Source organism: Globicephala melas, chromosome 2, assembly GCF_963455315.2.
Source record: "Globicephala melas chromosome 2, mGloMel1.2, whole genome shotgun sequence".
In the NCBI taxonomy this organism is placed as follows: domain Eukaryota; kingdom Metazoa; phylum Chordata; class Mammalia; order Artiodactyla; family Delphinidae; genus Globicephala; species Globicephala melas.
The window spans coordinates 30671254-30698160 of NC_083315.2; the positions used below are offsets into that span (position 1 = coordinate 30671254).

At 40.3% G+C, this 26907-nt stretch overlaps 1 protein-coding gene across 6 annotated transcripts in view; it reads left to right on the forward strand.

Moving 5' to 3' along the window:
- The window catches only part of TJP1 (tight junction protein 1), a 255520-nt gene extending 248778 nt beyond the window's left edge, over window positions 1-6742 (forward strand). For 3 of the 6 annotated variants that reach the window (XM_030878391.2, XM_060293720.1, XM_030878396.3), the window contains 3 exons: window positions 1079-1296; window positions 2439-2582; window positions 5199-6742. In XM_030878391.2, coding sequence (XP_030734251.1) covers window positions 1079-1296; window positions 2439-2582; window positions 5199-5293 — 457 coding nt within the window. In that variant the 3' untranslated portion in view covers window positions 5294-6742. The remainder of the gene's footprint in view (window positions 1-1078; window positions 1297-2438; window positions 2583-5198) is intronic. The other 3 variants (XM_030878393.2, XM_060293721.1, XM_060293719.1) reach the window with 2 other exon arrangements.
- Window positions 6743-26907: the final 20165 nt, after the last annotated feature.

Genomic DNA, 26907 nt, shown 5'->3' on the forward strand with positions numbered 1-26907 from the left:
AACCTCAAAATGGTTGTTTAAAAAAGAGCTTTCTTAATAGTTTTGGTCAGATGGCTGAGCAAATGAGATGAACCCAGCCTGCCTGGAGCCACACTCCCTACACCCCTCCCCTCATCTGCACAGTGACCGACAAGACCCGTGCTGGCCATGCAGAAACCTCCCTAAGCCACTGACGCAGAAAGTACTCGGGGGCCACCGGCAGGCTGCCTCCCGAGCGGAAGGACAGGCCAGCCAGGGGATGTGGAGGAGCGGCCCCCTCACAGGGGCCCCGCGGTACCATTGCCCCGGGGAGCCCATGCCCACCGCTCTGGCCACGGAGGAGTGAAGCCGCAGCTCCCTGCACTCACTTTCATTTTGTTGGCCCATCTTTCTGCTCACCTTTAGTCCTGGCTCAAAATTTTGCTTCAAGAAGTCCTGAGGGGAAAAAAAAAAAGGAAGTCCTGAGAGCCTGCACTTTTGAAGGAGATTTGGTACCACATCCCCTCTGCCTCAGGCGTCTTTGTGTGAACCGCGTGAATGGACCATCTCCTCTCCATGAGCGATTGCCCACACCAGAGTCTTTATTACCTCATGGAATTGGGCGTCTGTGCTTAGGGAGTGGGGAGGGAAGGCCATAGTATGCACACCAGAAATCCTCAGGAGAGAGCGAGCCTAATTAGTGTATTTTATCAGGTCTAAGATGCCATCAGTTGTGAGATGCACCACTGTCTTACGTATCACTAAGAAGGAAAAAACATGCTACCAATTAAACCATGATGTGCCATCAGTTTTAAAACACCAGTTTCATGGCTGTAAAATATTGGGTGAGCACTGTATCAGGCCTTACATGTTCTGATCGCAAAAAATCAGTAATGAAGGAAACGTGACTATTACCTTTAAAAATGACATTGACTTCTCGAGGAAGAATATGCTTAGTTATCCCTGTGAGTAAAGTCTGTCAGTCACTGAAAACTTATTAAAGTAAGTAACTGCTTGATTATATGGAGAGAGAAAGAGAATGAAACCACCGACTAGACTAGCAGTGAAAGTGCCTGTATGTGACTAGGAATGTACTCATTGGCCATTTCTGAACTCTCAGTCCCTCAGCTGTAGAAGAGGATGAAGATGAGGATGGTCACACTGTGGTGGCCACCGCCCGCGGCGTATTTAACAGCAACGGCGGGGTGCTGAGCTCCATAGAGACCGGCGTTAGTATCATTATCCCACAAGGAGCCATTCCTGAGGGAGTCGAGCAGGAAATCTATTTCAAGGTCTGCCGAGACAACAGCATCCTCCCGCCTTTGGATAAGGAGAAAGGTGAGTGTGTGATTTCCTGCTTAGTTTCAATAACTCGAGTTGCCCTGTGTGCTTTTCAAAGCTTATTGTGCTCAGTAGACAGGATACCCTAGACCTCTGTTCTCCCCCCACCCTGGCTGCCCTCAAGTTCCTTCTACAAGGGAGGGCCTCTCTAATGAGCACTGTGGAGAGGGGAGCCTGTGCTACCTTTACTGTGACGGTGACAATAGGGGATGGGTCATTGGGCACTACTGTACCTGCCAGCCAGTCGCCAGTCTTAGCCGACCTCACCAGATTTTTGTCTTTGAGTCCTTCCTTCCTGCCTTGCAGCTCTAGAGATGAATTAGGTAACACCCACTCCAAAGGCCTTGCTCTGTGCTGCCACCTGCTGGTGGAATGCAAGGCTCTCGGGTCAGATCTTCCTCACTGCGCAGACCTAGCACAAGTAAACACGCTGCAGAGGAGGAAGCATCCCCATCGGCTGTCGCGGTGTGTGTTTCTGAGCTGCTTCAGGAATCTAGGAATGCTCTTATTTTTCACAGTCTTCCAGATCTGTCAGGATGAAATGATAATGAACCATGTTGCAACGTCTTTTAGAATATTTTAGCAGTGCTTTGCTTCCTTAAATACATTATTTTAGCTCATTTTCGTACATTTTGCCAGAATACTAACATGTTGGCCCTCCTGCGTGAATCTCTTAAACCACGTCTGTAGCAAATACAACATTAAAAACACAAGATATAAGTAACATTTGTAAAATGTTTGAGTATGTCTTATACCATAAGAATGCTGTGATTGAATGAAGTAGCCACCAGCAACGTTGTGCTGTTTAGCACTTGAATTGTGGCTGTTTTAATTGAAACGGGCTAGAAGTGTAAAATACACACCAGCTTCAAAGATTCAGTATATTGCTCACATGTTGAAATAATGTTTTGGATATATTGGGTTATATAAAATATTAAAATTGACTTCAACTGTTCCTTTTTAATGTGGCTACTGGAAAATATTAAGTTACATCTGTGGCTCCTGTTACATTTTTCTTGGTCAGTGCTACTACAGAGAACTAACCGTCTTTGGCTTTAAAGCATATGGTTAGAAGGAGGGTGAGGAGGGCGTGGGTCTAGAAGGAAGCCAGCCGTCTAACCTCTCTCCCCCCGCCCCAGGTGAGACCCTGCTGAGCCCCTTAGTGATGTGCGGGCCCCATGGCCTCAAGTTCCTGAAGCCCGTGGAGCTGCGCTTACCACACTGTGCGTCCATGACTCCTGACGGTTGGTCTTTTGCTCTAAAATCATCCGACTCCTCGTCGGGTATGCTGTCTTCACTCTGTCCTTTGGGGGCTTTGGGTACTGTCGTTGATTGACCCGTGGGCTGACGGAGCTACCCGTGCTGTCTGTGCACAGATTCCTCCCTCTGTTCCTGTGGCCTTGTAGGCATCACCAGTGTTTTGGAGTTTATTTGTGGTACATATATTGTAAATGAAAACTGAAAGGTAGAGAAGCTTCTGCCTTGTAAACATTGATGATTTGGCCAAAGGTTGACTGTTTCTTGGTGTTCAACAAAATTATTCTGTCAGAATTTTTAAGATGAGGTGGAAGAATTGATATTGTCCTACATATATATGCATTTTCATCTTTATACTAAAATGATTTGATTCCTTTATGTAATAATTTCTATTTTTGGTTACTATTTGTCAGTCTACAAAGTATATATATATATACTTTGTAGGGGGGTGTGTGTGTGTGTATACACACACACACTAGAGAAACTTGAAAGATAAAAGACCTTACACTGTGATCATACTTGGCCATGGTTTTTCCATGTAAAACTCAAAATAACTTCTCTAATACACTTTTAAAATGGCTTATTGCTGTCAAGATCATAACTTCAAAGCTTCCATTGCATTTTCACATTTCTCACTTCCTTGGGTGACTAAGTCAGTTAGACTAAAGTCAGAACTTTCTATATTTATGGCACAGAACACTTTAATTGAACCTGATGTAGAAAAAAAGAATTTAAAGTTCTTCTGAATTTTTGATAAATCAGATGAGCATTATACAGTTTTAGTTTGGTACAGTATGAAATAGAGTTTTATGGTGTAAAGAACATATTTTAATATTACCCAACATAAAATATTACATATATTCATTCACAACTACCCCATTTTCTGGGAAAAGTTCTTCAGGAACTCCACTGAGAAACATTTTATTAGCCTAGTTTGAACTAATGAATTAAAATTAATAAAACTGCATTTAAAACATATATTCCAAAAGTCAGGTTTTAGTGTGGGCTGTGATCGTCCTCTAACCCAAAATAGGTTGAGGGTCCTTAAAGTAACTATGTTGTTACTTGTTTTATAAGCGATTTTTTTTCCAGATACGAAAAAAATCAGTATGCTTCGTATAATTTGTTTTGTGCCACAGAACATGTTATTTTGTTAGATTGAAACAACTTACTTTTTCCTGTGTTAAATTTGAGTATGTACACCTAGAAGAGAAATGTAATTTTATGTAATTCTGTGTGGCTTCGGAATGCTTTTGCTACTATAAATTTCTGTTTTAAAAAGTCAAGGTAGATTTTGATAGCTACTGACTTAATTCCAAGAAGCATTTATTAGTATATTGGAAAGAATTTTGAACCTAAAGATAAAGTTTTTCCCAAGAGTTGTCGTAACTATCTCATTGCCTAAACAATTTATCTGCAGTATGGCACAAGCCCACATGTACCTGTGAAGTTAAACCCCTCTGTTTTAAACTGCTGAGCCCACCATGACTCAGATGTTGCTTAGGTAACGGACAGCTTACAGTTTGCAGTGCTTCTCAGCCTTGGCCCTGTGGGGTGTTTAGCAGCCTCCCTGGCCTCCACCCGCTAGATGCCAGTTGTGACAAGCAAAATTGCCTCCAGACATTGTCCCCTGAGGGGCAGAACTGCTCCTGGTGGAGAACTGTTGCTTTACAGGCAGCAGCTTTGACTGTCACTTACCATGGACACAAGAGGTGTATGGCTGTCCCAGCCTTCTTTACGTTGAGTCCACTGCCAGGGCTCCTTAGCTGTAGCTGCAAATCTCAAATCACCTGGTTAAAAGCTGGTTAAAAACTCCAAAGCCCAGGCCCTGCTTCAGTCTTACTCAGTTCAATGACTTTGGAAGCATCATGAATGGTTTTGTTGTACAGCAGGATCAGGGCTAAGAATCTCTGGCCCAGTCTCAATGATTTTTTTTTTTTTTTTTGTAAAGGGGAGGAGGCTCCTTAACCGAATTCTGCAGTGTTGAGGGTTTCATTTGGTCTGTCAAGTGTGAGAAATGTGTTCTCATACTCAGCTCAAATGGGGTAATCATATAATTATTGTCTAAACTTTTGAAAGTGAAAGAAGGGTACTCTTTTTTTCTTTTTTTTTTTGTGGTACGTGGGCCTCTCACTGTTGTGGCCTCTCCCGTTGCGGAGCACAGGCTCCGGACGCGCAGGCTCAGCGGCCATGGCTTATGGGCCCAGCCGCTCCGCGGCATGTGGGATCTTCCCAGACCAGGGCACGAACCCGCGTCCCCTGCATTGGCAGGCAGACTCTCAACCACTGCGCCACCAGGGAAGCCCAAGAAGGGTACTCTTAATAATAATACTCAGGGGCAAACTGGAACTGTCCCAGGCACATGATCACCCTAACTTTTATTCATTTTTTAAAAGGCTCAAACTTGAAAACATAAAAAATAAACGAGAAATCTGCAACAGCTTTTGGATCATTAGATTCCAGTGGGTCTCCAATGAAGTACATATATAGCACTAAGAGTTTTGGTACAAGTGCGGTATGCTGAAGAAATAGAGGAAAGTTGTATCTAAATATATATGTTTGTGTTTGTCCCATGATTGCAAAGCATTACAGATAGCAGTTTAACCAACCAGAAATGACATGAACTTTTTTTTCTCTCGTAGGTGATCCTAAAACCTGGCAAAACAAGTGTCTTCCTGGAGATCCAAATTATCTTGTTGGAGCAAACTGTGTTTCTGTCTTGATTGACCACTTTTAATTCTTAAAATATAGGAACTTGATTAAATAATGTGAAACTGGGTTAAACTTACTAAATCTAAATGGAACCACTCCATCAAGTATTATATACTTTTCCTATAATTGACACTGCAGTGTGTTAGTATCACACGCTTTGTTTGAACTGGAGAGGCTGAGTGAACATCCCCTGAACCGTGCTTGGGAAACATGCTGCCTGCTGCATGTTGGGGGTCGGTGTTGGCTACAGGCTCCACGATGTGATGCTTTGTAATGAGTTTTGTACTTTTATATGGTCACTGCTTAACTTCACATATTGATTTCCGTTAAAATACCAGCCAGTAAATGGGGTGCATTTGAGTTTTGTTCTTTCCAAAGTACACTGTTTCAGACTTTATTATGGCCCTGGCCTGGCATACACATTTTTATTATGCATGAGGTAATCACACGTTTTTAAAAAGCACCTCAAATGTATAACCAGTGTAGTGGATTTAACAGAAATGTACAGCAAGAGGAATTTATAGCTTTTTTTTTTTTTTTTTTTTTTGGCGGGGCGGGGCAAGTGAAGACAATTACTTACTGTATATGAAAACTCATTTTTCTTAGGGAAGGACACCAAAGCATGTGAGACTGGTTCTGTGGCCTCTTTGGATCTATAAGTTAACCATATCACCATAGACATACTAACCAGCAGGAATGCCTTACCCTTGTGTTTTTTTTAATTCTTAGATCGTTCTGTGTGTTACTAAGGTTTTATGGCTTTTGTGCACATCTAGATACTGTATCATGAAAAGATTGAGTGAATTGTGGATTTGGTGGTTTCAGAAATGTGTAATCACCCAGAAGAAAATAATGGTGTGATTTGGGGTGGGGTTTTTTTTGTTTTGTTTGTTTGGCAAGGGGCAGTGGTTGTTTTTTCTCTCTCTCTCTTTTTTTTTTTTAGGCTATGCATTTAAAAACTTTTGATGTTTTAAGGATGCTTGTACATAAGGCGTGCATACCACTTTGTTCTTGGTTTGTAAATTAACTTTTATAAACTTTACCTTTTTTATACATAAACAAAACCAAGTTTCTTAAGGCTACCTTTGTATTCTCTCCTGTACCTCTTGAGCCTTGAACTTTGACCTCTGCAGCAATAAAGCAGCATTTCTATGACACACACAAGGTCAGTTTTTTAAGAAAAAGAATGCACAGAGTTGTTACATTTTTAAATGCTGCATTCAAAAGATACAGTTACTCAGAATTCTCTAGTTTGAATAAATTCTTGCAAAGTATCCCTATTGTAATTTGTGATATGATGCTGTGCCCTAAAGTGTATTTTTTTACTAATAGACAATTTATTGTGGCACATCAGCACAATTTCTGTTTAGATAATACACCGCTACATTCTGTTAATCAGTAGGTGTGACTGAATTTCTTTTGCAGTTATTAAAAAAATCTCAAATTTCTAAATCTGCAGAATAAAACTTTTTAAAATAAAGTGCTGGTTTGGTCTGTTTGCCCGCTATTTCTAGTATTGTTTAACTTCATAATCCTAGTTTAAAATCCTGCACACTGATCCTCATCACCCAGTTGCCTGCTGCCGCGTTGGTCCTGGTGGGGGTGGGGGATTTGGAGTGAGCCCCTGTTGCCAGTGCATCCTGGCAGAAGACAGAGCAGGAGAAGGGGGGGAAGGCGGAGTCTTCCCACTGTGCCTGTAAGTGTATGTGGATGTATGTGTTTATTCATGTTCCTTAGGGCCAACTTGTATATGGTTTTGTCTCCTCCCTTATAGTTTTAGAAAAACATAACATGGGCCGATTATGGGGATTTAATCTGCAGTTTGTGCAGATGCCACCAGAAAATTACCAGAGCTAATCAATGAATTTAGTAAAGTCGCAAGATACAAAATTAACAAACAAATCTCTTGCGTTCCTGTACACTAACAATGAAAGATCAGAAAGAGAAATTAAGGAAACAATCCCATTTACCACTGCAACAGAAAGAATAAAATACCTAGGAATAAACATACCTAAGGAGGCAAAAGACTTGTATGCAGCAAAGTATAAGATACAGATGAAATAAATCAAAGATGACACAAACAGATGGAGAGATATACCATGTTCTTGGACTGGAAGAACCAATGTTGTGAAAATGACTATACTACCCAAAGCAATCCACAGATTCAGTGTACTCCCTATCAAACTACCAGTGGCATTTTTCACAGAACTAGAACAAAGAATTTTACAATTTGTATGGAAACACCTTGAGTAGCCAAAGCAATCTTGGTGGGGCGGGTGGGGGTGGGGGAATGGAGCTGGAGGTATCAGGGTCCCTGACTTCACACTATACTACTACTACAAAGCTACAGTAATCAAGACACTATGGTACTCGTACAAAAACAAATACAGATCAATGGAACAGGATAGAAAGCCCAGAGATAAACCCATACACCTGTGGTCACCAAATCTATAACAGAAGGCAAGGATATACAATGAAGCAAAGACAGCCTCTACAATAAGTGTTGCTAGAAAAACTGAACAGCTAGGTGTAAAGAATGAAATTAGAACACTCCCTAACACCATACACAAAAATAAACTCCAAATGGATTAAAGACCTAAATGTAAGGCCAGACACCATAAAACTCTTAGAGGAAAACATAGGCAGGGCTTCCCTGGTGGCACAGTGGTTGAGAGTCCGCCTGCCGATGCAGGGGACACGGGTTCGTGCCCCGGTCCAGGAAGATCCCACATGCCACGGAGCGGCTGGGCCCGTGAGCCATGGCCACTGAGCCTGTGTGTCCGGAGCCTGTGCTCTGCAACACGAGAGGCCACAACAGTGAGGCCCGCATACAGGAAAATAAAAAAACATAGGCAAAACACTCTGACATAAATCACACCAAAATCTTTTTTGACCCACCTCCTAAAGTAATGAGAAAAACAAAAATAAACAAATGAGACCTAATTAAAAGCTTTTAGCACAGCAAAGGAAACCGTAAACAAGATGAAAAGAGAGTCTTAGGAATGGGAGAAAATATTTGCAAATGAATCAACGGACAAAGGATTAATCTCCAAAATACACAAACAGCTCATGCAGCTCAATATCAAAAAAACAACCCAATAAAAAAATGGGCAGAAAACCTAAATTGACATTTCTCCAAAGAAGACATATAGGCCAACAAACACATGAAAATATGCTCAACATCCCTTAATTATTAGAAAAATGCAAATCAGTACTCTAATGAGGTATCACCTCACGCTGTTCAAAATGGCCATCATCAAAAAAGTCTACAAACAAATGGTGTAGAGGGTGTGGAGTAAAGGAAACCCTCCTACACTGTTGGTGTGAATGTAAACTGGTACAGCCACTATGGAGAATAGTATGGAAGTTCCTTAAAAAACTAAAAATACAGCTACCATATGATCTAGTAATCACACTTGGGCATACATAAGGAGAAAACCATTAATTCCAAAAGATGCATGCACCCTAATGTCCATTGAGCACTATTTAAAATAGCAAACACATGGAAGAAACCTAAGTAGCCATCGACAGATGAATGGATAAAGAAGTGCACATACACAAAGGAATACTATTCAGCCATAACAGAATGAAATAATGCCATTTGCAGCAACATGAATGGACCTAGAGATAAGTATACTAATTGAAGTGAGTTAGAAAATGACATATCATATGATACCACTTATATTTGGAATCTAAAAAATGATACAAATGAACTTATTTACAAAAAAGAAATAGTCACAGACCTCAAAAACAAACTCGGGCATTTGTGTTAGCCATTTGTGGAAATCCACTTACTCTTTTATTAATTTCTAGTTTTTTATCTTCAATAAATATGCCTGAATTAAAAACAAAAAACAAACTTACGGTTTCCAAAGGGGAAAGGGGAGGGGAGGGATGAATTAGGAGGCTGGATTAACATATACTCACTACTGTATATAAAATAATCAACAAGGATCTACTGTATAGTGCAGGGAACTCTACTCAATATTGTGTAGTAACCTATATGGGAAAAGAGTCTGAAAATGAATAGATATTTGTATATTTATAACTGAATCACATAACTGGGCACCTGCCAGGCACTGGTGGGGGACAACGAACACCTCAGGGGACGGGATGAACCCCTGAGCAACCGGGTAGGATGTGGGAGGGGGGCGGACAGGGGAGGAGAAGTGGAGGCAGGATGGGACCAGTGCCCTGGAGGGGCGGCTGGGGGACAGGAGGGGTTCCCATGCCCAGAGGGGCCCACCCATGGTGAGGGGAGCAACGGGTACGGGGAGATACCCTAGGGACATGGGAGGATCGGAAGGGAATGCGGCTGGCGTTTCCCCTGCCCACTTGGGCCCTGGGACCCTGCTGCGGTCCCGGGCCTGATCCTCTGTACTCAGAGGGCCCCTCCAGGTGCGCTGAGCCTAAGCCCTGTCCACGTACCCCCACCCAGGGCCTTACTTCTACACTCCACACTCCAACGACCCCTCCAGCCATGCTGCCATTGCCAGTGGCACAAGTCCTTAGCGTAGGTCCCTGCCCCCGCCTAAGCCCCACCCCCACAGTTAAGGCCTTTTCCAGTTTTTGTTTTTGTTTTTTGCTCTTGTGCTTCTGTGTTAACTTGTTGTTACTGTTTCACTTATATTTTTTCTAATATATTTTTTATTTCCCTAATTTAAATTTAATTTTTTATTTTTTGTTATTGTACTCTTTTTTTTTCCTTCTTTTTTCTTTTGCTGCGCCATACAGCTTACAGGATCTTGGTTCCCATACAGTGGGTTGGGCTTGAGCTCCTGTGGTGGGAGCACCAAGTCCAAACCACGGGACTAACAGAGAACCTCAGACCCCAGGGAATATTAATCAGAGTGAGGTCTCCTGAAGGTCCTCATCTCAGAAACAAGACACAGCTTTTGTCCAGCTGCCTGCAAACTCCAGCGCTGGACACCTCAGGCTAAACAACGAGCAAAACAGGAATACAGCCCCACCCATCAAAAAAAATGAAACGACAAGAAAATATGTTACAGACGAAGGAGCAAGGTAAAAACCTACAAGACCAAATAAATGAAGAGGAAATAGGCAACCTACCTGAAAAAGAATTCAGAGTAATGCTAGTAAAGATGATCCAAAATCTGGGAAACAGAATAGAGGCACGGATTCAGAAAATACATGAAATGTTTAACAAAGACCTAGAAGAACTAAAGAACAAACACAGTGATGAACAACATAATAAATGAAAAATACACTAGAAGGAATCAATAGCAGAATAACTGAGGCAGAAGAACGAACAAGTGAGCTGGAAGATAGAATGGTGGAAATAACTGCCATGGAGCAGAATAAAGAAAAAAGGATGAAAAGACTTGAGGACAGTCTCAGAGACCTCTGGGCCAACAGTAAACGCACCAACATTCGCATTATAGGGGTCCCAGAAGAAGAAGAGAAAGACAAGGGTCTGAGAACATATGAAGAGATTATGGTCAAAAACTTCCCTAACATGGGAAAGGAAATAGTCACCCAAGTCCAGGAAGCACAGAGAGTCCCATACAGGATAAACCCTAGGAGAAACACACCAAGACACATATTAATCAAACAAAAATTAAATTCAAAGAAAAATTATTAAAAGCAGCAAGGGAAAAGCAACAAATAACATACAAGTGAATCCCCATAAGGTTATCAGCTGATTTTTCAGCAGAAATTCTGCAGGCCAGAAGGGAGTGGAAGGATATATTTAAAGGGAGGAAAGAGGGAAAACCTACAAGCAAGATTACTCTACCCAGCAAGGAGCTCATTCATATTTGATGGAGAAATCAAAAGCTTTACAGACAAGCAAACGCTAAGAGAATTCAGCACCACCAAAACCAGCTTTACAACAAATGCTAAAGCAAATTCTCTAGGTGGGAAACACAAGAGAAAAAGACCCACAAAAACAAACCTAAATCAATTAAGAAAATGGTAATAGGAACGTAAATATAAATAATCACCTTGAATGTAAATGGATTAAATGCCCCAACCAAAAGACACGGACTGGCTGAATGGATACAAAAACAAGACCTGTACATATGCTGTCTACAAGAGACCCATTGCAGACCTAGGGACACATACAGACTGAAAGTGAGGGCAAGGAAAAAGATATTCCATGCAAATGGAAATCACAAGAAAGCTGGAGTAGCAATACTCATATCAGACCTTAAAATAAAGACTTACAAGAGATAAGGAAGGACACTACATAATGATCAAGGGATCAATCCAAGAAGAAAAGGTAACAATTGTAAATATTTATGCACCCAATATAGGAGCACCTCAATCCATAAGGCAAATGCTAACAGCCATAAAAGGGGAAATTGACAGTAACACAATAATAGTGGGGGACTTTAACACCCCACTTTCACCAATGGACAGATCACCCAGACAGAAGATAAACACAAGCTTTAAATGGCACACTAGACCAGATACTTTTAATTGATATTTATAGGACATTCTACCTGAAAGTGACAGAATACACTTTCTTCTCAAGGACACACAGAACATTGTCCACGATAGATCACATCTTGGCTCAAACACCAAGCCTTGGAAAATTTAAGAAAATTGAAATCGTACCAAGCATCTTTTCCAACCAACATGCTATGAGACTAGAAATCAATTACAGGGGAAAAAAATTGTAAAAAAACACAAACACATGGAAGCTAAACAGTGCGCTGCTAGATAACCAAGAGATCACTGAAGTAATCAAAGAGGAAATTTAAAAGTACCTAGAAACCAATGACAACTAAACCATGACGATCGAAAACCTATGGGACGCAGCAAAAGCAGTTCTAAGAGGGAAGTTTATAGCAATTCAAGCTCACCTCAAGAAACAAGAAGAATCTCAAATTAACAACTAACTTTACACCTAAAGCAACTAGAGAAAGAAGAACAAAGAAAACTCAAAGTTAGTAGAAGGAAAGAAATCATAAAGATCAGAACAATGAAATAGAAATGAAGAAAATAATAGCAAAGATCAATAAAACTAAAAGTTGGTTCCTTGAGAAGATAAACAAATTGATAAACCTTTAGCCAGAATCATCACAAAAAAAAGATACAGGGGACTTCCCTGGTAGCTAGGTGGTTAAGAATCTGCCTGCCAATGCAGGGGACATGGGTTCAAGACCTGGTCTGGGAAGATCCCACATGCTGTGGATCAACTAAGCCTGTGCATCAGAACTACTGAGCCAGCACTCTAGAACCCACGAGGCAGAACTACTCAGCCTGTGTGCTGCAACTACTGAAGGCCGCACGCCTACAGCCCGTTCTCCGCAACAAGAGAAGCCCCCGCAATGAGAAACCTGTGGACTATAATGAAGAGTAGCCCCCACATGTCGCAAGTAGAGAAAGCCACACACAGCAATGAAGACCCAATGCAGACATAAATAAATAAATAAATAAATTTATATATAAGAAAAGGGGGACTTCCTTGGTAGCACAGTGGTTAGGAATATGCCTACCAGTACAGGGGACACGGGTTCAAGTCCTGGTCTGGGAAGATCCCACATGCCGCAGAGCAACTAAGTCTGTGCATCACAACTACTGAGCCTGTGCTCTAGAGCCCGTGAGCCACAACTACTGAGTGCATATGCCACAACTACTGAAGCCCATGCATTTAGAGCTCGTGCTCCGCAATAAGAGGAGCCACCGCAATGAGAAGCCTATGCACTGCAACGAAGAGTAGCCCCCGCTCTCTGCAACTAGAGAAAGCCTGCCTGCAGCAATGAAGCCAAATGCAGCCAAAAATAAATAAATAAAATTTTAAAAAGGAAGAGGACTCAAACCAATAAAATTAGAAATTAAAAAGGAGAAATTACAAATGACACCACAGAAATACAAAGGATCATAAGAGACCACTACAAGCAACTGTATGCCAATAAAACGGACAACCTGAAAGAAATGGACAAATCCTTAGAAAGGTATAGCTTTCTAAGGCTGAACCAGGACGAATTAGAAAATATAAACAGACCAAACACAAGTAATGAAATTGAAATGGTAATTAAAAACCTTCCAACAAACAGAAGTCCAGGGGCAGATGGCTTTACAGGTGAATTCTATCAAACATTTAGAGAAGAGCTAACACCCATCCTTCTCAAACTCTTCCAGAAAATTGCAGAGGGAGGAACACTCGCAAACTCATTCTATGAGGCCACCATCACCCTCATACCAAAACCAGACAAAGATGTCACAAAGAAGAAAATTACACACCAATAACACTGATGAACATAGATACAGTAATCCTCAACAAAATACTACCAAACAGAATCCAACAACACATTGAAAGGCTCATACACCAAGATCAAGTGGAATTTATCCCAGCAATGCAAGAATTCTTCAATATACACAAAATCAATGTGATACACCATATTAACAAATTAAAGAATAAAAATCATATGATTATCTCAATAGAGGCAGAAAAAGCTTTTGACAAAATTCAACACCCATTTATGATAAAAATTCTTCTGGAGTGGGCATAGAGGGAAACTACCTCAACGTAATAAAGGCCATATATGACAAACCCACAGCAAACATCATCGTCAGTGGTGAAATACTAAAAGCACTTCCTCTAAGATGAGGAACAAAACAAGGATGCCCACTCTGGCGACTATTATTCAACAAAATTTTGGAAGTCCTACTAGTGGCCAATCAGAGTAGAAAGAGAAATAAAAGAAGTACATATTGGAAAAGAAGAAGTAAAACTCTGACTGTTTGCAGATGACATGATACTATACATAGAAAATCCTAAAGATGCCACCAGGAAACCACTAAAACTAATCAATGAATTTGGTAAGGTTGCAGGATACAAAATTAATGCACATAAATCTCTGGCATTCCTATAAGCTAACAATGAAGGATTAGAAACAGAAATTAAGGAAACAATCCCATTTACCACTGCAACAAAAAGAATAAAATACCTAGGAATAAAACTACCTAAGGAGGCAAAAGATCTGTACTCAGAAAACTATAAAACACTGATGAAAGAAATCAAAGATGACACAAACAGATGGAGAGATATACCATGTTCTTGAATTGGAAAATTCAATATTGTGAAAATGACTTTACTATCCAAAGCAATCTACAGGTTCAATGCATTGTCTATCAAATTACCCATGGCATTTTTCACAGAATTAGAACAAATAATTTTACAATTTGTATGGAAACACAAAAGACTCCAAATAGCCAAAGCAATCTTGAGAAAGAAAAGCGGAGCTGGAGGAATCAGGCTCCCTGACTTCAGACTACACTACAAAGCTTCAGTAATCAAGACAGTATGGTAGTGGCACAAAAACAGAAATACAGATCCGTGGTACAGGATAGAAAGCCGAGAGATAAACCCACGTACCTATGGTCATCTAATCTATGACAAAGGAGGCAAGAATTTACAATGGAGCAAAGATAGCCTCTTCAATAAGTGGTGCTGGGAAAACTGGACAGCTACACGTAGAAGAATGAAATTAGGACACTCCCTAACACCACACACAAAAATAAATGCAAAATGGACTAAAGACCTAAATGTAAGACCAGACACTATAAAACCCTTAAAGGAAAACATAGGAAAAACACTCTTTGACATAAATCACAGAAAGATCTTTTTTGACCCACCACCTAGAGTAATGAAATTTAAAAAAATAAGTGAATGGGACCTAAGTAAAGAGTGCAGAGCAAAGGAAACCATAAACAAGATGAAAAGACAACCCTCAGAATGGGAGAAAATATTTGCAAATGAAGCAACGGACAAAGGATTAGTCTCCAAAACAAATAAACAGCTCATGCAGTTCAATACCAAAAAAACAACCCAAAGAATGGGCAGAAGATGCAAATAGACACTTCTCCAAAGAAGACATACAGATGGCCAAGAAGCACATGAAAAGATGCTCAACATCACTGATCATTAGAGAAATGCAAATCAAAACTACAATGAGGTATCACCTCACACCGGTCAGAATGGCCATCATCAAAAAATGTACAAACAATAAATGCTGGAGAGGGTGTGGAGAAAAGGGAACCCTCTTGCACTGTTGGTGGGAATGTAAATTGATACAACCACTGTGGAGAACAGTACGGAGGTTCCTTAAAAAACTAAAAATAGAACTAATATATGACCCAGAAATCCCACTACTGGGCATAAACCCTGAGAAAACCATGATTCAGAAAGTCACATGTACCCCAATGTTCACTGCAGCACTATTTACAGTTGCCAGGACATGGAAACAACCTAAATGTCCAACGACAGAGGAACGGATAAAGAAGATGTGGTACATATATATAATGGAATATTACTCAGCCATAAAAAGGAACAAAATTGGGTCATTTGTAGAGATGTGGATGGACCTAGAGTCTGTCATACAGACTGAACTAAGAAAGAGAAAACAAATATCGTATATTGACACATTATGTGGAATCTAGAAAAATGGTACAGATGAACCTATTTGCAGAGCAGGATTAGATGCAGATGCAGAGAATGGACGTGTGGACGCAGTGTGGGAAGGGGAGGGTGGGATGAATTGGGAGATTAGGTTTGACATAAATACACTACCATGTGTAAAATAGATAGCTAGTGGGAACCTGCTGTAGAGCACAGAGAGCTCAAGTCGGTGCTCTGTGATGACCTAGATGGGTGAGATGGGGGGGAGAGAGGTCCAAGAGGGAGTAGGTATATGTATACATATAGCTATTCACCTCACTGTACAGCAGAAACTAACACAACATTGTAAAGCAATTATAATCCAATTTTAAAAAATCCATGGATTCCAAAGGGGAATGGTTGGGGGGGGCAGTGATAAATTAGGAGGTTGGGATTAACATATACACACTACTATATATAAAATAATCAACAAGGATCTATTGTATAGTACAGGGAACTCTACTCAATATTCTGTAATAACCTATATGGGAAAAGAGTCTGAAAATGAATATATCTTTGTATATTTATAACTGAATCACTTCTGTACACCTGAAAAAATACCACATTGTAAACCAAATATACTCCAATATAAAATAAATTTTTTTTAAAAAGAATAATATTAAAACATATTAGGACCAATTAGAAATTGGTGTGGAATGTCACACCTCTAGTCTGTCCCCACAACCTCAGCCCATTTCTTAGGAATATGCCCTCTTCATGTGTGACTATGGCACTCCAGAAAAATTCCTTTTCATCCAGACATAGACCCTGATACTCTCTCTCTCAGAGCAAAGTTTTCAAAATACTCACTTGAGCACCTAAATTCATAATTAAATATTAAGAAATATAAATAGAGAAATGGACTGTATCACAATAATAGTAGGAGATTTAAACACTTCACTTACTTCAAGGGGCAGATCATCCTGGCAAAAATATCAGTAAGAAAACTGTGGAATAGAAGGACACATTAGACCAGGTAGACTTATTAGACACATAGAATATTCCATTTAAACCAGCAGAACACGTATTCTTCAAGTGCACATGGAATATTCTATTATAGATTGCATGCTAGGCCACAAAAGAATGCTCAGTAAATTTTAGAAATATGAAATCATATCAAGCATCTTTTCTCACCAAAAATCCATGAGAGTAAAAATCAACTATTTTGAAGTTGAATTTTGAAGAAGAATACTTCAAAAAACACAAACATGTAGAGACTAAATAATATGCTACTAAACGACTAATGATCACTGAAAAAGTCAAAGATGAAACTTAAAAATATTTAGAGACAAAGGAAAACGAAATCACAATGATCCAAAATCTACGGGATACAGCAAAATGAGTTATAAGAGGGAAGTTTATACCATTACCAGTCTACCTCAAGAAATAATAAAAATGTCAAACAACCTAACCTTACACCAAAGTAACGAGGATAACAAAAACAAGCACAAAGTTAGTAGAAGGAAATAAATCATAAAGATCAGATCAGAAGTAAATGAAATAGAGACTAAGAGAATAATAGAAAATATCAATGAAATAAAGATCTGCTTCTTTAAAAGATAAACAAAATTGATAAACCTCTAGCTACACATAAAGGAAAAGAGGGAGACCTCTTTTCCTTTAAGACGTGGAGATCACCTTCCTCCCCACAAATACATCAGAAATACATCTACATGTGGAACAACTCCTACTGAACGCTGGCAGAAGACCTCAGATTCCCAAAAGGCAAGAAACTCCCCACGTACCTGGGTAGAGCAAAAGAAAAAAGAAAAACCAGAGACAAAAGAATAGGAACGGGACCTGGACCTCTGGGAGTGAGCTGTGAAGGAGGAAACGTTTCCATACACTAGGAAGCCACTTCACTGTCGGAGACAGGGGGTGGGCGGGGGGAAGTTTCTGAGCCACAGAGGAGAATGCAGCAACAGGGGGGCGGAGGGCAAAGGGGAGAGATTCCCGCACAGAGGATCGGTGCCCACCAGCACTCACCAGCCCGAGAGGCTTGTCTGCTCACCTGCGGGGGCGGGAGGGGGCTGGGAGCTGAGGCGCCGGCTTCGGAGGTCAGATCCCAGGGAGCGGACTGGGGTTGGCTGTGTGAACACAGCCTGAAGGGGGCTAGTGCGCCACAGCTAACCGGGAGGGAGTCTGGGAAAAAGTCTCGACCAGCCTAAGAGGCAAGAGACCATTGTTTCCGGGTGAGCAAGGAGAGGGGATTCAGAGTACTGCCTAAATGAGCTCCGGAGACGGGCGTGAGACGCTAAGGCTACTGCTGCAGCCACCAAGAAGCCTGTGTGCAAGCACAGGTCACTATCCACACCTCCCCTCCCGGGAGCCTGTGCAGCCCGCCACTGCCAGGGCACCGTGATCCAGGGACAACTTCCCTGGGAGAACACACGGCGCGCCTCACGTTGTTGCAACACCACGCTGGCCTCTGCTGCCACAGGCTTGCCCTGCATTCCATACCCCTCCTTCCCCCCGGCCTGAGTGAGACAGAGCCCCCTAATCAGCTGCTCCTTTAACCCCGTCCTGTCTGGGCCAAGAACAGACACCCTCAGGTAACCTATAAGCAGAGGCAGGGCCAATTCAAAGCTGATCCCCAGGAGCTGTGCAAACAAAGAAGAGAAAGGGAAATCTCTCCCAGCAGCCTCAGGAGCAGCGGATTAAATCCCCACAATCAACTTGATGTACCCTGCATCTGTGGAATACCTGAATAGACAACGAATCATCCCAAAATTGAGGCAGTGGACTTTGGGAGCAATGGTAGACTTGGGGTTTGCTGTATGCGACTGACTGGTTTCTAGTTTTATGTTTATCTTAGTTTAGTATTTAGAGTTTACTATCATTGGTAGGTTTCTTTATTGATTTGGTTGCTCTCTTCCTTTTTTTTAAAAAAAAATATATATATATTTCCTTTTTCTCTTTTTGTGAGTGTGTATGCTTATGCTTCCTTGTGTGATTTTGTCTGTATAACTTTGCTTTTACCATTTGTCCTAGGGTTCTGTCTGTTTTCTTTTCTATTTTTTTAAATATAGTTTTTAGCACTTGTTATCATTGGTGGATTTGTTTTTTGGTTTGGTTGCTCTTTTCTTTTTTATTATTACATTTTAATTTTTAATAATTAAAAAAATTTATTTTAATAACTTTATTACTTTTTATTTTCTTTCTTTCTTTTTTTCTCCCTTTTCTTCTGAGCCGTGTGGCTGACAGGGTCTTGGTGCCCCGGCTGGGTGTCAGGCCTGTGTCTCTGAGGTGGGAGAGCCAAGTCCAGGACATTGGTCCACCAGAGACCTCCAGGCTCCATGTAATATCAAATGGTGAAAGCTCTCCCAGAGATCTCCCATCTCAACGCTAAGACCCAGCTACACTCAACGACCAGCAAGCTACACTGCTAGACACCCTATGCCAAACTAGCAAGACAGGAACACAAACCCGCCCATTAGCAGAGAGGCTGCCTAAAATCATAATAAGGTCACAAACACCCCAAAACACACCACTGGATGCGGTCCTGTCTGCCAGAAGGACAAGATCCGGCCTCAACCACCAGAACACAAGCACCAGTCCCCTCCACCAGGAAGCCCACACAACCCACTGAACCAACCTTAGCCACTGGGGGCAGACACCAAAAACAACAGGAACTATGAACCTGCAGCCTGGAAAAAAGGAGACCCCAAACACAGTAAGTTAAGCAAAATAAGAAGACTGACAAACACACGGTAGATGAAGGAGCAAGGTAAAAACCCACCAGACCAAACAAATGAAGAGGAAATAGGCAGTCTACCTGAAAAATAATTCAGAGTAATGATAGTAAAGATGATCCAAAATCTTGGAAATAGAATGGAGAAAACACAAGAAATGTTTAACAAGGACTTGGAAGAACTAAAGAGCACAAACAATGATGAACAACTCAATAAATGAAATTAAAAATTCTCTAGAAAGAATCAATAGCAGAATAACTGCAGCAGAAGAATGGGTAAGTGACCTGGAAGATAATAAGTGGAAATAACTACTGCAGAGCAGAATAAAGAAAGAAGAATGAAAAGAATTGAGGACAGTCTCAGAGGCATCTGGGACAACATTAAACGCACCAAAATTCGAATTATAGGGGTTCTAGAAAAAGAGAAAAACGGGTTGAGAAAATATTTGAAGAGATTATAGTTAAAAACTTCCCTAATATGGGAAAGGAAATAGTCAATCCAGTCCAGGAAGCGCAGACAGTCCCATACAGGATAAATCTAAGGAGAAATACGCCAAGACATATTTATCAAACTATCAAAAATTAAATACAGGGCTGCCCTGGTGGAGCAGTGGTTCAGAGTCTGCCTACTGATGCAGGGGACACGGATTCGTGCCCCGGTCCAGGAAGATCCCACATGCTGTGGAGCGGCTGGGCCCGTGAGCCATGGCCGCTGAGCCTGCACGTCCGGAGCCTGTGTTCTGCAATGGGAGAGGCCACAACAGTGAGGCCTGTGTACCGCTAAATAAATAAATAAACAAATAAATAAATAGAAAAAAATTTAAAAGCAGCAAGGGAAAAACAACAAATAACATACAAGGGAATCCCCATAAGGTTAACAGTTGATCTTTCCGCAGAAACTCTGCAAGCCAGAAGGGAGTGGCAAGACAGATTTAATGTGATGAAAAGGAGAAACCTACAATCAAGATTACTCTACCCAGCAAGGATCTCATTCAGATTTCATGGAGAAATTAAAACCTTTACAGACAATCAAAAGCTAAGAGAATTCAGCACCACCAAACCAGCTTTACAACAAATGCTAAAGGAACTTCTCTAGGCAGGAAACACAAAAGAAGGAAAAGACGTACAATAACAAACCCAAAACAATCAATAAAATGGTAATAGGAACATACATATCAATAATTACCTTAAAAGTAAATGGATTAAATGCTCCAACCAAAAGACATAGACTGGTTGAATGGATAGAAAAAGAAGACCCATATATATGCTGTCTACAAGAGTCCCACTTCAGACGTAGTGACACATACAGACTGAAAGTAAGGGGATGGGAAAAGATATTCCATGCAAATGGAAATCAAAACAAAGTTGGAGTAGCAATTCTTATATCAGACAAAATAGACGTTAATATAAAGACTATTACAAGAGACAAAGAAGGACACTACATAATGATCAAGGGATCAATCCAAGAAGAAGATATAACAATTGTAAATATTTATGCACCCAACACAGGAGCAACTCAATACATAAGGCAAATGCTAACAGCCATAAAAGGGGAAATCGACAGTAACACAATAATAGTAGGGGACATTAACACCCCACTTTCACTAATGGACAAATTATCCAAAATGAAAATAAACAAGGAAACACAAGCTTTAAATGATACATTCTACAACATGGACTTAATCAATATTTATAGGACATTCCATCCAAAAACAACAGAATACACTTTCTTCTCAAGTGCTCATGGAACATTCCAAGGATAGATCATATCTTGGATCACAAATCAAGCCTTGGTAAATCTAAGAAAATTGAAATCATATCAACTAACTTTTCTGACCACAATGCTATCAGACTAGATATCAATTACAGGAAAAAATCTGTAAAAAATACAAATACTTGGAGGCTAAACAGTACACTACTTAATAACCAACAGATCACTGAAGAAATCAAAGAGGAAATCAAAAAATACCTAGAAACAAATGACAATGCAGACATGACGACCCAAAACCTATGGGATGCAGCAAAAGCAGTGCTAAGAGGGAAGTTCATAGCAATACATTCCTACCTCAAGAAACAAGAAATATCTCAAATGAACAACTTAACCTTACACCTAAAGCAATTAGAGAAAGAAGAACAAAAAACCCCCAAAGCAAAAGGAAAGAAATTCTAAAGATCAGATCAGAAATAAATGAAATGAAGAAGACAACAGCAGAGATAAATAAAACTGAAAGCTGGTTCTTTAAGAAGATAAACAAAATTGATAAAACCATTAGCCAGAATCATCAAGAAAAAAAGGGAGAACACTCAAATCAATAGAATTATAAATGAAAAAGGAGAAGTAACAACTGACACTGCAGAAATACAAAGGAGCATGAGAGATTACTACAAGTAACTGTATCCCAATAAAATAGACAACCTGGAAGAAATGGACAAATTCATAGAAAAGCACAACCTTCCAAGACTGAACCAGGAAGAAATAGAGAATATAAACAGACCAATCACAAGCAGTGAAATTGAGACTGTGATTAAAAATCCCCCAACAAACAAAAGCCCAGGACCAGATGGCTTCACAGGTGAATTCTATCACACATTTAGAGAAGAGCTAATACCTATCCTTCTCAAACTCTTCCAAAAATATAGAAGAGGGAGGAACACTCCCAAACTCATTCTATTAGGCCACTATCACCCTGATACCAAAATGAGACAAAGATGTCACAAAGAAAGAATACTACAGGCCAATATCACTGATGAACATAGATGCAAAAATCCTCAACAAGGATTTTTTCTGATTCTAGCAAACAGAATCCAACAGCACATTAAAAGGATCATACACCATGATCAAGTGGGGTTTATCCCAGGAATGCAAGGATTCTTCAATATACGCAAATCAATCAATGTGATAAACCATACTAACAAATAGAAGGAGAAAAACCATATGATCATCTCAATAGATGCAGAGAAAGCTTTCGACTAAATTCAACACCCATTTATAATAAAAACCCTCCAGAAAGTAGGCATAGAGGGAACTTAACTCAACATAATAAAGGACATATATGACAAACGCACAGCCAACATCGTTTCAATGGTGAAAAACTGAAACCATCTCCTCTAAGATGAGGAACAAGACAAGGTTGTCCACTCTCACCACTATTATTCAACATAGTTTTGGAAGTTTTGGCCCCAGCAATCAGAAAAGAAAAAGAAATAAAAGGAATCCAAATCAGAAAAGAAGTAAATCTGTCACTGTTTGCAGATGACATGATACTATACATAGAGAATCCTAAAGATGCTACCAGAAAACTACTAGAGCTAATCAATGAATTTTATCAAGTAGCAGAATACAAAATTAATGCACAGAAATCTCTTGCATTCCTATACGCTAATGATGAAAATGTGAAAGAGAAATTAAGGAAACACCCCCGTTTACCACTGCAACAAAAAGAATAAAATACCTAGGAATAAACCTACCTAAGGAGGCAAAAGACCTGCATGCAGAAAACTATAAGACACTGATGAAAGAAATTAAAGATGATACAAACAGATGGACAGATATAGCATGTTTTTGAATTGTAAGAATCAACATTATGAAAATGACTATACTACCCAAAGGAACCTACAGATGCAATGCAATCCCTATCAAACTACCAATGGCATTTTTCACAGAAATAAAACAAAAAATTTCACAATTTGTATGGAAATACAAAAGACTCCGAATAGCAAAAGCAATCTTGATAAAGAAAAACGGAGCTGGAGGAATCAGGCTCCCGGACTTCAGACCATACTACAAAGCTACAGTAACCAAGACAGTATGGTATTGGCACAAAAATAGAAATATAGATCAACAGAACAGGATAGAATGCCCATGCACATATGGTCACCTTATTTTTGATAAAGGAGGCAAGAATATACAATGGAGAGAAGACAGCCTCTTCAGTAAGTGGTGCTGGGAAAACTGGACAGCTACACGTAAAAGAATGAAATTAGAACACTCCCTAACACCATACACAAAAATAAACTCCAAATGGATTAAAGGTCTAAATGTAAGGCCAGACACTATAAAACTCTTAGAGGAAAACATAGGCAGAACACTCTATGAAAAATCACAGCAAGATCCTTTTTGACCCATCTCCTAGAGAAATGGAAATAAAAACAAAAATAAACAAATGGGACTTAATGAAACTTAAAATATTTTGCACAGTAAAGGAAACCATAAACAAGACAAAAAGACAACCCTCAGAATGGGAGAAAATATTTGCAAATGAATCAACGGACAAAGGATTAATCTCCAAAATTTACAATCAGCTCATGCAGCTCAATATCAAAAAATGAAACAACCCAATGCAAAGACAGGAAGAAGATCTAAATAGACATTTCTCCAAAGAAGATACACAGATTGCCAATAAACACATGAAAGGATGCTCAACATCACTAATAATTAGATAAATGCAAATCAAAACTACAATGAGGTATCACCTCACAGCAGTCAGAATGGCCATCATCAAAAAAATCTACGAACAATAAATGCTGGAGAGGGTGTGGAGAAAAGGGAACCTTCTTGCACTGTTGGTGGGAATGTAAATTGATACAGCCACTATGGAGAACTGTATGGAGTTTCCTTAAAAAACTAAAAATAGAACTACCATATGACCCAGAAATCCCACTACTGGGCATATACCCTGAGAAAACCATAATTCAAAAAGAGTCATGTACCACAATGTTCATTGCAGCTCTATTTACAATAGCCAGGACATGAAAGCAACCTAAGTGTCCATCGACAGATGAATGGATAAATAAGATGTGGCACCTATATACAATGGAATATTACCCAGCCATAAAAAGAAACGAAATTGAGTTATTTGTAGTGAGGTGGATGGACCTAGAGACTGTCATACAGAGTGAAGTAAGTCAGAATGAGAAAAATAAATACCGTCTGCTAACATATATATATATATGGAATAAAAAAAAAAGTGGTTCTGAAGAACCTAGGGGCAGGAGAGGAATAAAGATGTAGACGTACAGAATGGACTTGAGGATATGGGGAGGGGGAAGGGTAAGCTGTGACGAAGTGAGAGAGTAGCATGGGCATATATATACTACCAAATGCAAAATAGATAGCTAGTGGGAAGCAGCCCCATAGCACGAGATCAGCTTGGTGCTTTGTGACCACCTAGAGGGGTGGGATAGGGAGGGTGGGAGGGAGACGCAAGAGGGAGGAGATATGGGGATATATGTATATGTATAGCTGATTCACTTTGTTATAAAGCAGAAACTAACACACCATTGTAAAGCAATTATAGTCGAATAAAGATGTTAAAAAATAAAATAAAATAAAATGTAAAAAGCACAGGAAGGTAAAAGAAAAAAAAAGAGGCAATGGGAAAAAAAAAAGAAAGGAATAGAGAGGACCCAGTTAAAAGAAAATTAGAAAAGGAAAAGTTCCAAATAATGCCACAAAAATAGGAAGGAGTATAAGAGAGTACTACGAACCTTTATACATCTATAAAATGGACAACCAAGGAGAAACGCACAAATTCCTAAAAACATACAACCTCTTAAGACTGAATCAGGAAGAAACAGAAAATATGAACAGACCAATAACTAGTAATGAAATTGAACGAGTAATAATTTTTTTTTAAAAAGGCCCAAAGCAAAAATCTAGAAGCAAACAGTTTCATAGGTGGATTCCACCAAACATTTAGAAGAGTTAAACCTATCCTCTCAAACTAATCCTAAAAGTTGCAGAGGAAGGAATTCTTCTGAAATCATTCCATGAGGCTACCATTACCTTGATATCAAAACAAGACAAAGATATCACAAAAATTAATTACAGGCCAATATCACTAATGAACAGAGATGTAAATTCACTCCAACCAAATTTAAGAATACAATGAAAGGATCATATACCATAATCAAGTGTGCTTTATCTCAGGGAAAATCAATTTATATGATACACCATATTAATGACTTGAGTAAAAATAATGTGCTCATCTCAGTAGATGCAGAAAAAGCTTTTGAAAAAACTCAACATCAATTTATGATAAAAGTTCTCAATGAAGTGGGTACAGAGGCAACATACATCATCTTAATAATGGCCATATATGATAAGCCCACAGGTAACATCATACTCAACAGTGAAAAGCTGAAAGCATTTTCCTCCAAGATCAGGAAAAGAGAAGGATGCCTACACTTGCCAGTTTTATCAACATAGTATTGGTAATCCTAGCCACACCAAGTAGGCAAGAAATAAAAATAAAAGAAACCCAAATTGGAACAAAAGACCTAAAAATGTCACTGTGTGGAAGATGGCATGATACTATACAAAAAAAAAAAATCTTTAAGATTCCACCAAAATACTTCTAGAACTCATAAATGGATTTGCTTAAGATGCAGGATACAAAATTACTAAACAGAAGTCTGTTGCAATTCTACATACTAAAAACAAACTTTCAGAAATTGAAACAAAGAAAACAATCTCATTTATATTAGCATCAAAAATAATAAAATACCTGGGAATAAGACTAACTAAGGAGGTAAAAGACTTGTACTCAGAAAAAAATAACAGACTAGGGAATCAAATCAAGATGGTGGAGTAGAAGAAAAGTAGCACTCACGTCCTCCCACAAATACATCCAAAATACTTCGACAAATGGAGCAATTCTCACAGAACACCTACTGAACACTAGCGGAAGACCTCAAATACCTGAAAGGACAACAAACATCTCCACGAAATAGGGTAGGATGAAAGAAAAAACAAAAAGAGGTACTGGGACAGGACCTGTGCCCCTGGTAGAGAGTTGAAAGAGAGGAAATGTTTTTGCACCCTGGAAAACCCTCTCAGCTGTGGGGAGATCACCTGGGACAGAAAGGGAGCAGAAGAGGCTCAGAGGAGAATGCAACTGGTTTGTGGCAGGCACAACAGAGACAGACCTACACAGACAGTCCCTGCCACTGCCCTGCACATCCCCGTCTGAGACACGCATCCACTGGCAGGGGAGGGGGCTGGGTGCTGGATCTCGGGGTCTAGAGGACAGACCCAGGGAGAGGACTGAGGTTGGCTGTGGAAACAGTGTGAAGGGGCTGGAGTGTGGTACAGCCCCAAAGGGGGCTGTTCCCAGAAAAAGCCCGGACCTTCCATGGAAGTAAAGTGCCCTTGTTAGGAGGTGCATGAAGGGAGGGGTGGGGCTGCCATTACAGCCTTTCTCCACGCACTGGCTCCCACCTCTTCAGCCTCTGGGAGAGCATGCCCCAGCCACTACCGGGGGCTCAGGCCTCCACGGGGTCTCGCGCCCAGCTGCCACTTCAGCAGGCTCTGGGAGTAGGTGCCAGTGGGTTGCCACTCCCAGAGGCAGGGCTGAAACCACAGCTGAGCCCCAGGGGCCACGTGACTTAGGAAGCAGGGCTGAAATCTCTCCCTGCAGCTGCACCAGCTGCAGATTTAAACCTCCGCTGTTGGATTTGTAAATTCAGCGCCTGCAGGACATCCGAGTGGACAACGGGTGCTCCTGTGGCTGGGACGGGTCTGTCCTAAGCAGCTGTGGGC